The sequence below is a fragment of the Trachypithecus francoisi genome, unplaced genomic scaffold (assembly GCF_009764315.1).
Source record: "Trachypithecus francoisi isolate TF-2019V2 unplaced genomic scaffold, Tfra_2.0 Lachesis_group12, whole genome shotgun sequence".
NCBI lineage: Eukaryota > Metazoa > Chordata > Mammalia > Primates > Cercopithecidae > Trachypithecus > Trachypithecus francoisi.
The window spans coordinates 28,981,621-28,994,396 of record NW_022681457.1 but is presented as its reverse complement, the minus strand read 5'-3'; the positions used below and the strand labels follow the sequence as shown (position 1 = coordinate 28,994,396).

At 42.3% G+C, this 12,776-nt stretch overlaps 1 protein-coding gene across 10 annotated transcripts in view; it reads right to left on the bottom strand.

Annotated features, from left to right (window-relative positions):
• IL12RB2 (interleukin 12 receptor subunit beta 2) overlaps nucleotides 1–12,776 on the bottom strand; it is a 92,908-nt gene that overhangs the window by 51,620 nt on the left and 28,512 nt on the right. For all 10 annotated transcript variants that reach the window (XR_004440612.1, XR_004440613.1, XM_033225244.1 and 7 more), the window contains exon 8: nucleotides 10,052–10,131. Coding sequence is in view for 8 of the 10 variants with exons in the window: in XM_033225244.1 (XP_033081135.1) it covers nucleotides 10,052–10,131 (80 nt within the window). In the remaining 2 variants the exon portion in view is untranslated. The remainder of the gene's footprint in view (nucleotides 1–10,051; nucleotides 10,132–12,776) is intronic.

Genomic DNA, 12,776 nt, shown 5'->3' with positions numbered 1-12,776 from the left:
GGTGAAATGTTATCTTGGATCCAATGATTATGCATAGTGACTGCTGTGAAAATCTAGCTGATCACAGCGGTCTAGTAAATAGGGGTGTGGCTCTGACAGATCATGAAGATTTCCAGAGGGCATGGACCCAGACTCTTACATTTCCCTTTCATCCCGTATTTTAGAGTTGAAAGTATCAACGGAAAGGTGGGAGTGGGATGGAAGTAGTTGGACAAGTAAATATGGTATCCCATGGGTTAGGCTGATACAAGATGTCAAACTCAATTTTTGGAATAAAGATTATCCTTTCTTAGGTAATTGGTCTCCTTAATCAAAATGAAAAACAAGCCTAACTGGTCCAACAGGGTCCGTGGAACAAAAAACTTCAATGAGCCAGTAGGAAAACAGATATTTAGCCACTTATTCTCCTGAAGCAACTGAAAACAGTATAATCAGTTCAGGGTTTTTTTTTTGTTTTTTGGGGGGGGCAACATAAAGTTTACAAATGGTGTATGTAGTCCATCACTCCTGGATTATGCCTTGCCCTGATGGAAGGAAATATCAAGGAACCACCAAACTGGAAGTAAATCTACAGATTAACAATTAATTCAATGATTCATTTTATAAGTGGGAAAACAGGGGCCCGGGGACATGAAGTGACTTGCTGAAGGCCATTCAATGGACAGACAAAGAAGGTAGGCGCAGAATCCAGAGCTCTCGACTTCTAGGCCAGTGTTCCCTCTGTTATGACGTGCTGCTCCCTACTTAGACAAGCCTGAGACAATGAACTGGTAGGAGTGGGCAGCCGCGTTTCATAGTTGAAATTCCCAGCTACCCTTGCAGCCCAAATTGCAAAGCAACTTCTCTAACTGTGATGTTTGATACATTCTGACATGCAGCACGAACAGGCACATGAGTTCATCAGTTTGGGGAGGATGGAGACCGAGAATCTCTTTTTTCCCAGAGTTAGCAGGTTCTGAGTCACAGGAGACAAGCTGAGAGCTCAGAAGGACTGCAGACTGGAGGAGCCCGCCGACTCTTCCCAGATCAACTTATTTGTATGCTGGTGCTGCTGGTTTGGGTGAATGATAAAGGAAAGACCAACATTCATTGGGCTATACCATGAGCCAGGAGCTTTATGTCTAATGTCCCATTTAGTCCTTGTAACTTTCCATTCTGATTCTGAGGATGTTGAAGCTTGGGGAAGTTAAGGAATTGTTTCAAATAGCCCCACAGAAAAGTAATATGAGATTTTTGAGTGCCCTCTGGTGGATGTGAGAGCGGTGTGCAGTATCCAGAACGTGTCTGGCATCCCTGGGAGTGTCTCCAAGACCTGTCACCTCTCGTACCTTCTCTGGCAGTGCTGAGGATGGTCTCAGGCTAGTGTTCCTAGTGTCATTGTCACCTTCTCCTATTGGTAAGAGTATGCTATAAAAGAACCACAGTCCCATTGCCTCTCTCCTTCAGTTTTCTTTCTGCTCTGTCCTGTGGGAAATGATTTAAATTTATTATGGAAAGCCTTTCTGACTTGGCTTTGTCTGAGAACTGAAGCGTGAACAGCTCTCTCAGTAAACCTACTGTAAGGGTTCTGCTGCCTGAAAAACCTTTCAGCATTAAAAACATGGTACATGTAATCCATGACAGGACAAAATCTGACACATTTCAGAATGCAATGCATCTGTTTTTATTTTAATTAAAGATCTATTGGAGGAGGGGTGTCTCCATGAATTGGTAAATCATTTCTTCTTAAGATTTAAAAAACTTACTGAACTTCTCATAAAGTAATGCTCTACTTCTGAACTTCCCCTGATGCAAATAATAAAGAAAAAAATCTGTTAGCGCTTAGCCTATATCAAAGAAGAGGGCCTATAATCTAGAGCATAGAAAGCTGGGCGAATCTGAACACTATTAATCACAGCTTTTCTTTCTTTTGATTCTGGCTTTGGAATACTGCTGACTTTGATTTTTTTCTTATTAGAGCAGATCTTTGCTTTCTTGCTCTACCACATAGCAGCTGTATGACCTTGGGCAAATTATTTTCCCTCTTTGAGCCTCAGTGCCCTTATTTATAAAATAAGGTACTGTCATGTGCAGTGTAGGCATATTGGAGCATTCAATGAGTTAAGGGAGGTAAACTTTTAAAGAGTGCTTGGCACATGTTAAGATTCTTGGCGACTTCCCTTCTTCTCTAAAGTAATATAAAAACATCATGATTGGCACTTTTGCAATATATTTACATGACTCTTCTACCAGTCTCTGAAGAGCTAAATCATCTTGACTCTTGGCTTACTCTTCAGTTCTATATGGAAGTCTCACCAATGCCATTCAGTTGGTTACAAAATACATGTAATTTGTAAGTTTTTGTGGGCATCTTGATTTTAAAACTCATGACTGCCTTCTGCAACCTCAGTCCAAATGAAGAAGTGATTCAAAAGACAACCCTCGGCTGTGCACGGTGGCTCACACCTGTAATCCCAGCACTTTGGGAGGCCGAGGTGGGTAAATCACTTGAAGTCAGGAGTTCAAGACTAGCTCACCCACCATGGTAAAACCCCGTTTCTACTAAAAATACAAAAAAATAGCTGAGCATAATGGTGCATGCCTATAATCACAGTCACTCGAGAGGCTGAGGTGGGAGAATTGCTTGAACCCAGGAGGCAGAGGTTGCAGTGAGCTAATATCGCACCATTGCACTCCAACCTGGGTGACAGAGAACCTGTCTCAAAAAAAGAAAAAAAAAAGACAACTCTCACCTGGACATTTAAAAAAACACTCCATTGAAATTGTCTATCTAAGGATCTATTTTCCCACTAGCACCCTCAATGTCATGCACAATGTTTGCCTCATAACAATAGCTTAACACTTTTCACAACGATTTCATTAATCTTCACAACAACTTCACATGATCTGCACTTTACTCATGAGTAAAATAAGTAACGGAGAGTTTAAGCACTTTGCCCAAGAACACCCAGCCAATAAGTAGTGAAGCTGGAACTCAAACCCAGGTGACACAACTCTACCAAGGGGTGAACTCGTAACTGCTGGACCATGCTAGCCCTTCCTAGATACTCCCCAGTGTTCTGCAATACTGAACTGACTTAACTGATAGTCAGACCTCTTGGTGGTGATCCTGGCATAATGATTTCTATCTTGTTTGACAGCTAGAAAAACAGAAAGATAAGAGAAACTTTCATGAAAGCAAACCTTTAAAATGCCCTTCCCATCTCTTCTTTCTATCTTCTGTTAATTGTTGGCTACCTACTCTCTTATTTTTTTGCACTGGCCACATTCTGCTATCCAATCAAAATTCCCTACTTTCAGCTGGCATAATATGTTTGACTAGTAAGTAAGGAAAAGCAGCCCTTTCTTTCCAAAAATATCTTTGGAAATGCTGTGCCTGCCTGTGACAGGCCAGGATTGGGAAAGGGGAGATAGAGTTGAATATTGCAACAAAACAATCTAAATTGTACCATCTGCTGCTTTTGTATTTAAATATTGATTCTGAGATTGGATAACTCCTATAATTATTTAAATGCCCCAAGCTCCTGGCAGCCAATCCTCACTAGGGATTTACAATAGACCTTTGTCCTACATCAATATAAATCAGGTCCCAAATAATACTTTCCACTTTTAACAAGGCTTTTTCATATTAGGAGGCCAAAGAATTCATCACTTCAGTGCAATGTGATATAGGTTGGAATATTCTGCATATGAGAGAGAAATACAAGGAGAAAGAGACAAAGCGAATGTACTAATAAGCTGTTCCTTGCACAACAGTGTCTCTAAGGCTGTGCCGTAAATTGGTATACGGGGCTTGCTTATCTTCTCTTTCTTTCCATATTCTGTGGTTTGAGGGTAGCTGTTTGTCAAAATGAATTACCTCGTATAACAAATAAAAAACACTAAATATTTTCCCCACTTTTGGAACCAAGAGTGTTCTTTCTTTCTTTTCTTTTATTTTTTTGAAATGGAGTCTCACACTGTTATCCAGGCTGGAGTGCAGTGGCATGATCTTGGCTCACTGCAACAACTCTGCTTCCCGGGTTCAAGGGATTCTCCTGCCTCAGTCTCTTGAGTAGCTGGAATTATAACTGTATGCCACCATGCCTGGCTAATATTTTTGTATTTTTAATAGAGACAGGGTTTGGCTGGTCTCAAACTCCTGAGCTCAGGTGATTCTCCCACCTTGGCCTCCCAAAGTGCTGACATTACAGGCATAAGCCACCATGCCTGGCCTGAGTTTTCTTAACTCTCTCTGTATGGCTCTCAAAACACAGGAGCTCTGCTGTTGAATATAGGAGGGAGCCCCTAGCTGTAGGAAGTCATGGGGCCCTTGAAACATGGCTAGTCCGAGCCAAGATGTGCTACTGTCTGGAGAGTGAAGTCTTAAGCAATGTGCCCATACTGGCACTTAGTAGACACACCAGTTTTTGAAGACTAGGTAGGATAAAAAGTTTACAAAATATCTAAATAATTTTAAAAACTGATTACATGGTGAAATGACAATGTTCTGGATCTACTGGATTAGATAAAATGTATTATTAGGCCAAGAGCCGTTGCTCATGCCTGTAATCCCAGCTCTTGGGGAGGCTGAGGAGGGAGGATCACTTGAGGCCAGGAGTTTGAGACCAGTCTGGTCAACATGACAAAATCTCATCTCTACTAAAAATATAAAAATTAGCCAGGCGTGGTGGCATACACCTGTAATCCAAGCTACCTGGGAGGCTAAGGCATGAGAATCACTTGAACTTAGGGGCTGGAGGTTGCAGTGAGCCAAGATCACACCACTGCACTCCAGCCTGAGCGACAGAGGGAGACTCTATCTCAAAAAAAAAAAAAAAAAATTATTAAAATTAATTTCACCTGTTTCTTTTTACATTTTAAAATTTGGCTACATAAAAATTTTTAAATCATGCATGTGGCTCACATTTGTGGCTTGTGGATATTTCCATGGAACTGTGCTTCACTAAAGTAATCCTTTCCATGCCAAATCCATAGAGGCGTCCCTCTCCGATTGCTCACCACTCCCCGGCTCCACTAGGCGAGCTCAACCATCATCCCTCCAGTTGAACCTGGAACTGCTCCCTAACACCCAAGTGTCCTCAGCATCCTGCTCCTACTCCTGTCCTCTTGCTGGACTCTGAGCTCCAGGACATGAGGACTGGATTTGTCTTGTTCACTTTCATATCCCAGCTATGCAGTACAATACTAAATACACAGCTATGCAGTGTCTAATACTAAAGAGGAGCTTTCATATATTTCTTTGAGCGAAGGAATGAGCTTAACATGAGTATTTCTCTTCCAGACTCACGGCCTCAAACAAATTTCAAAAGTTTGTTTTGAAACAAGATATCATGATAACGAGAGGACGCTAAAGAAATTAAGAGAGGAAACTAGAACGGCTAATGTGGCTTTACCTGGTTCTCATATCTTTTTCATATATATATGAAAGGTGGTTTTCTTCTAAAAATATACATGCTGTTTTAACTAGAAAAGAAGTATATGAGAATCATGGATTGAGAGAATTAAGGAAAGGATACAATGTAAAACAGTACAGAAGGAGAGGAGAAAGGAAGTTTGAGGGAGAGGGTTGCTAAAAACCCCCTTTTGTAAAGGGGCCTAATCCAACCCTGGGGCTGTTTGTCATCAAGCAACATTTTTTACCTTTATTGCATTGATGGTTTTAACAATACCCAGGTGTTTTTGTTTCATTTCATAGATTAGGCTGTACTTTTTGGCTTCAACATTGAAAGTATTTTTCCTCTCAAAAATAGCTATGGGCCAGGTGTGGTGGCTCACACCTGTAGTCCCGGCATTTTGGGAGGTTGAGGTGGGCAGATTACTTGAACCTAGGAGTTCATGACCAGCCTGGGCAACACGGTGAAGCCCTATCTCTGTGACAAACAAACATTAGCTGGGCGTGGTGATGCATGCCTGTAGTCTCAGCTACTTGGGAGGCTGAGGTGGGAGGATCACTTGAGCACAGGAGGTGAAGGCTGTAGTGAGCCGAGATTGTGCCACCGCACTTCAGCCTGGGGGACAGAATGAGACCCTGTCTCAAAAAAAAAAAGCTATGATTTTAAAAAGTAGTACAAGATATTTTTGAGGAAATGGTACTTTCGGGAGAAACTAAGGCATGGGCAAAGAAGTGACAAACCATAACAAAGCAAAGGTCTCCTTCACCAACATCCTCACACACTGACACATGCTCCCATTCATACACACACACTCACATACCTACACATTCACACCCTACTCACATATGCCCACACTCCCACACCTTCCACACACTCACACACATCCTTACACTCACATGCATTCACACCCACACTCACACACATACTCCCACCCCAACCCCCCGGGGCTGCACCCTATCAGCACGGGGTTGTTCGCTAATGTAAACATCCTACAAAAGTGAAAGGCCATCTCACATTTCCTCATATGCAAGAGAAATGTGCTCTCACTTTATTCACAGACAAATGGGGTTTTACTTGGGGCTTCCTTTGATGCCAATGCATGAAATTTCCTTCTTTGCAGTGGTGGGTGTTTCTTGCATTTGGTTTCCCAGGGTTGCTCAAAGGAAGAAAAAAAAAAAAACAAAAAAAACCACCACACATGCTCTTGCTGCCTTTCCCCAGTGAGGTATGACTTGGGCCCTGTCACAAAGCGATCTGGCTGCAGAGTTTTCCTTCTAGCCTGACACTTAGATGAGTCTGTTGTACCATGGCATTCCCTTGAATTCCCAAGCCTGCCTGAGAGTGGCATGAGGAATCCCTGTTAGAGGCTGGGATAAGAGCGAACTCAAATCACCTGAAATCCCCTCACTGGAAATCACCTCTTGAAACCTCAGTTTCCGTGTTTTAAACTGTGGGGTGAGACTATATGACAGTTAAATCCCTTTGGCTCTAGAGGTCTATAACTCTGTGGTCTATAACTCAGGACTGCTCAGTAACTCTGGTCAGTGTTTCCATTCCCACCCCTAGCTGAGTCACCTGTTCAGGGCCATTAAAGAAGCCCAGGTTTGACAGAAAAGGACTTAATCCTGTGACAATTTAGGACTGGATCCAACTTTCCTTGGGGAGCCTCTTAGACTAGAGAGTCACTGAAGGTTTTGAGGTTGGCTTGTGATGACCACCATCTGACATCAAGTTATAGAAGCTTCTAGCGCTTACCTTTTTGCCCTTTCTCTCTCTTTCTTTCCTTCTTTCTTTTCTTTTCTTTTCTTTTCTTCTTTTCTTTCTTTTTCTTTCTTTCTTCTTTCCCTTCTTTCTTCTTTCTCTCTTCCCTCCCTCCCTTCCTTCCTTCCTCCTTCCTTCCTTCTTCCTTCCTTCCTTCCTTCCTTCCTTCTTCCTTCCTTCCTTCCTTCCTTCTTTGTCTTGCTCTGTCACCCAGGCTGGAGTACTGTGGCATGATCTCAGCTCACTGCAACCTCTGCCTCCTGGGTTCAAGGGATTCTCCTGCTTCATTCTCCCAAGTAGCTGAGATTACAGGTGGGCATCACCACACCCAGCTAATTTTTTTGTATTTTGGTAGAAACAGGGTTTCACCATGTTGGTCAGGATGGTCTCAAACTCCTGGACTTAAGTGATCTGCCCACCTCAACCTCCCAAAGTGCTGGGATTATGGGTGTGAGCCACTGCACCTGGCCCTTTTTGGTTTCTTATTATAAGCCAGTTATAACTCCAAGCATCCTTCTTGGGCCCACAGTTCTGTCTACACAAAAGGAAACATTTTCTAAACAATAAGAGATGTTCAACCATGGCATGGGCAGACTACAAAGTGAGATTCTTCCTGTCCCAGAATGTCCCCACTGAGACATCTGCCTGTCCTGGCAGGAGTAGGAACCATGTTTATAATGAAAGGAAGGCTGAACTAGAAGAGCTTTGAAGTCCCTCCAAATTCTAAGACCTCATTATAGAACCTAAACCTTGTGAAGATAGAAATAAAATCAAGGCAGCAGAGAAGAAATCGCATACTCACATTTACCAAGCATCACTTGTGGCCAACTCATACTTATTTTGACTTCACTCTGGTGCTGTTTTCAGAGAACCATGATGATGTCTGCTATAAACTCTGTTACAGTGAGAAGCACGCAGGCAGGGAGCTTTCACCATTAGGATAAACATGCATCATGCAGCACCGTTGAATTTTACACTGGTGGCCCTCATGATTTTTACATTTGTGTCCTCTCATTTGCTGATCCCCACAATGGTCTTGTCAGCTTTGCAGATACTGGTATCATTACCCTCATTCTACTGAGACAACCCCTTGAGTTGAGAGGCGTGGAATAGATTAACACGTAGCATATCTTTCCAGATCACTGTTGAGGACATTTTTGGAGGAGAAACCTTTACATGAGAGGAGGAATTTTGGTTTTAACCAGTCACTTGCTCGTGAAAAGGAAATAAATTAGGCTGGGTTCTTCTATAATATTCACAAATTATGACTGTTCTAAATGTCCTGCTTTGAGAATTGTCTTGCTATTAAAAGTAGATTCATTTCAAAATAAATTTTGAGCTGCAGTGTTGGTTTCAAAGTGAAGAGCTTGATCATGATTCACCAGGCTATTTATAGTAGTCTCCTCTTATACCAGACATTTTATGTATGTATGAGAGAGACAGGGAGGAGAAAGAAGAAGAAATAACTCATTTCTTAAAACCGAAGAAGAGTGCAGTGATCAGAACCCATTGTGTGAGCCCCATCAGAGGACTTGATAATTGTTATTCTTACTCTTCTGGTTTTGTGCTCATTCAGATTCATAATTCCAAAACTTCCTATCCTTAACTGGAAGAGCTGTAGTGAAGAGGATGTGAGTTCTGAGAAATAAAGAGTGCAGTTCACCTGGAAACCTCTTATGAGTATGCCAATCAGTAGCTCAATTCGAATCGCACAGCATTTCCCTTCAACAAAGATGAGTCATGATGCAGCAGTTCTGGATAAGGTTTCAGTCTCGGGTCTGTGCTTAGTAGCTGGGTGACTTTGGGCAAGAACTTCCTCTCTTTCCTCTCTCTGATACTCATTTTTTCATTCATTCATTCGTTTTCTCATTTACTGGTAAGTGGGTATACCAGTACTTACCTCAGGGGGGTTTTGTGAGGATTAAATAAAATGGCAATGCCAGCTTTCAGTGCTTTGTGAAACTTTCACGTTCTATGATAATGTCAGGCTTCACTGTGTTCTGGAAAGTTGTCTAATTTACTACTGTTTTACTACCATTCCTGAGGAAGGGCTGCTTTCTAGTCCTGTCTGTATGATTTTCTTTTTTTTTTTTTTTTTTTTTGAAATGGGGTCTTGCTCTGTCACGCAGGCTCGGGTGCAGTGACATGATCTTGGCTCACTGCAACCCCTGCCTCCTGGGTTCAAGGGATTCTTATGCCTCAGCCTCCCCAGTAACTGGGATTACAGGTGCACGCCACCATGCCCGGCTAATTTTTGTATTTTTAGTAGAGACGGGGTTTCGCCATGCTGGCCAGACTGGTCTCTAACCGCTGACCTCAAGTGAGCTGCCTGCCTTGGCCTCCCAATGTGCTGGGATTACAGGCGTGAGCCAGTGCACCTGGCCTGTTTGTATTATTTTCTACCACTCTTACTATTCCTAAAGTAGGGCAGCTTTCTTTCCTCCTTCTCCCTCTTCAGTGACCTAAAAAACAGTATTAAATATCCACATCCACAGCTTTTTCATCTTTTGTTCCCCAAAGAGTGAATCCGTGAAGTGACATGGTCACTGCTGGACATATTTATGTAGGAGAGACGGGGGTGGGCAGAAAGGGGACAACAGTCAGAAGAGATGATGCAGTTGGGGTCAGAGGGTGGAAATGCCAGGGATGGAAAGAGACCTTGATCTCAGAGGAAGCGGGATTGAAATGATGTGACTGTGTGGAAGAAGGAACTCAGCTCTCACCCCTATCCACCAAAGGCACATGACACTGTGGTGTGTCATGAATATGTCTGAGAAAATGAGCTCTAGCAAAGTCATTGAAGCCTCATATAAAAGCCACTATGCAAATAGGTCTTTTTCTGCCTTGAAACTAGTATTATTCCCTTGAGTTTTAAGTTGACACTTAAAACTTACCTTCCAGAAAAGAGAAATTCGTTGTCTACTGTAGTCAATGTGTCGTTTCATGTACCAGACATCTAACATCCCAGTAGGCTCTGTTTCAAAGGAGAAAAAAAGATGTATTTTCATATATTTACTCAGTAGAAAAGTTTTGAAAGTTAGCTGGTCATTCAGCAAACAATTCTGGAAGAGTAGAATTAGAGGATAACTGCAATTATTTGTGTGTGCCCCAGTATTTTTTTTTTCTTGTTTAACAATGAACATATGTATCTTTGGCCAAAAAGTTAGAAAAACAAGGTTACCTTAAAAACAAATTTTTAAAAAAAATGGTAATTTGTTTCTTAACTTACTTTTTTTTTTTCCTTTTTCTTTCTTTCTTTTTTTTTTAGACAGGATCTCACTCTGTTGCCCAGGCTGGAATGCAGTGGCACGATCTTGGCTCACTGCAACCTCCACCTCCTAGGCTCAAGCAATCTTCCTGCCTCAGCCTCTTGCGTAGCTGGGATTACAGACGGCACCATCAGGCCTGGCTAATTTCTGTATTTTTTGTACAGACAGGATTTCATCATTTTGCCTAGGCTGGTCTTGGACTTCTGAGCTCAAGCAATCCACCCACCTTGGCCTCCCAAAGTGCTAGGATTACATAGGCAGGAGCCACCGTACCCGGCCTTAACTTACTCTTAAAACGTGTTATTAAAATAACCCAAGGAAAGTACATGTGGCTTTAGCACCATAAGACAGAGCAAAAAATAAAAATAAAGTTTATGTGGTTCTTTTTTTTTTTTTTACTAGAATGCAGAAAGAATTCTCAACAGAGAAGATATAACTCATATAGAAAATCACTTTTTGGTTTGTAAAAATACACTAATATAAATTACAAACCTTGTGTTCATCTCCATTCCTAGATTTATCATGTTATAGTATAATTATTTGGTTTGTGATCATTAGACAATGATCTACTTAAAGGGAAGTCGTATCTCATTTAATATGCCACATACCCAGCACAGCACTTAGAATATAATAGGCTCCTAATAATTGTTAAATAATGAATGAACAAATCATGTGATAGTATCTATTTAATGCCAAAACACAGGCTGAACTGATTAAATAAATAACCACCAATCTGTAAGATAATGGTCAAATATGGCCCAACTTAATTTCTTTCTTTTTTTTTTTTTGAGACGGAGTCTCGCTCTGTCACCCAGGCTGGAGTGCAGTGGCCGGATCTCAGCTCACTGCAAGCTCCACCTCCTGGGTTTACGCCATTCTCCTGCCTCAGCCTCCCGAGTAGCTGGGACTACAGGCGCCGCCACCTCGCCCGGCTAGTTTTTCGTATTTTTAGTAGAGATGGGGTTTCACCGTGTTAGCCAGGATGGTCTCGATCTCCTGACCTCGTGATCCGCCCGTCTCGGCCTCCCAAAGTGCTGGGATTACAGGCTTGAGCCACCGCGCCCGGCCTAATTTCAACCAAACATATTGCAAAGAGACTAAATAATCAACTCCTGTGTGTATGTGTGAGTGTGAGTGTGTGTGTGCATGAGTTCACGCTCACGTGAGTGAGTGAAGTCATTTTGTTTTCCCTACCATTAAGTCACTTAGATTTGTTTTGATTTACAGCCAGGAGTGGAACCAATAGAAACAACAACTCCTGAAAACAGGCTTCAGCTGCACCAAGCTAATTTCCTCAACAGTGAAACTTACAGTCTATTTGAGGGGAGGCTGCGCTGGGGTTTTTTCTAGGTTAGAAAGTTCCATCTAACCAGATGGAAATTTCTAGAAAATTAAGTCCCACCACCTGGATAACAGGAGATAAGAGAAGAGCAAAAGAGAAAGACAGCGTAAGTACCCGCACATAGAGGGCAGGTGCTGTGTGGGTCCATCCACAGCTCTATCTCCCGTCCTCCTCAAACCCATGATGCAGCTTCAGTGCAGTAGTCAGCGTGAGCTTCAGAGCCAGGTCTGCAGGGTAAGCCCAGCTCTGTGACTTTGAACAAATGCTAACCACATCCTTCGGCTAGCTCCCTCATCTGTCAGATGAGGGTGATAATTCCACACATCACAGGAGGCAGAGTGGGAATTTCAGCGGAGCGTGCTGACACGTGGTGAGTGCTCAGCAAGAGTAGCTCTTGTTGTTTCCCGCATTTGAAAACGGAAGTGCTGAAAGGTTAAGGAACTTGCTTAAGGTCCCAGAACTAATCATCAGAGATGCCAGGCTTTGAACACAAATCTGTTTTATCCCAAAGCCCATAGCCTTGGCTCTGCACTGTGCAGGTGCCTGGCTCTGAGAAAGCTGATGATTTCTCTGTGGTACTTCCATCCCCCATCAGGTGGGCCTTCTTTTTGTTCTATCCTCTTCCTTTGTCACTTCCTTTTCCTGCCTCTCTTGCTCTACTTTCTTTTTTGTTTTTTTTCTAAACATTCACTTCTTTTCTTTCCTCTCCTTTCCAGTAGTGGTAGTATTTATCTTTGCCGTGAGGACTTAGAGATAAGAAATGCTTATGTAAAACATTTTGAAAATGCTCTTAATTCTCCAGGAATATGAAGAGTGGCCCAGGAATCAAACCTGGGACTTCTATCTGTTAGCTTAGATGCAAAAAGAAAAAAAGCACAGGCAACAAAGGAAAAGGGATGTGACATTCACTAACCACCTACGGTCAGGTGGTGTCTGGACACTTTATATACATCATCTCATTTAACCCTCACACAATGCAAGGGTGCATATGATTACACCTGCTTTATA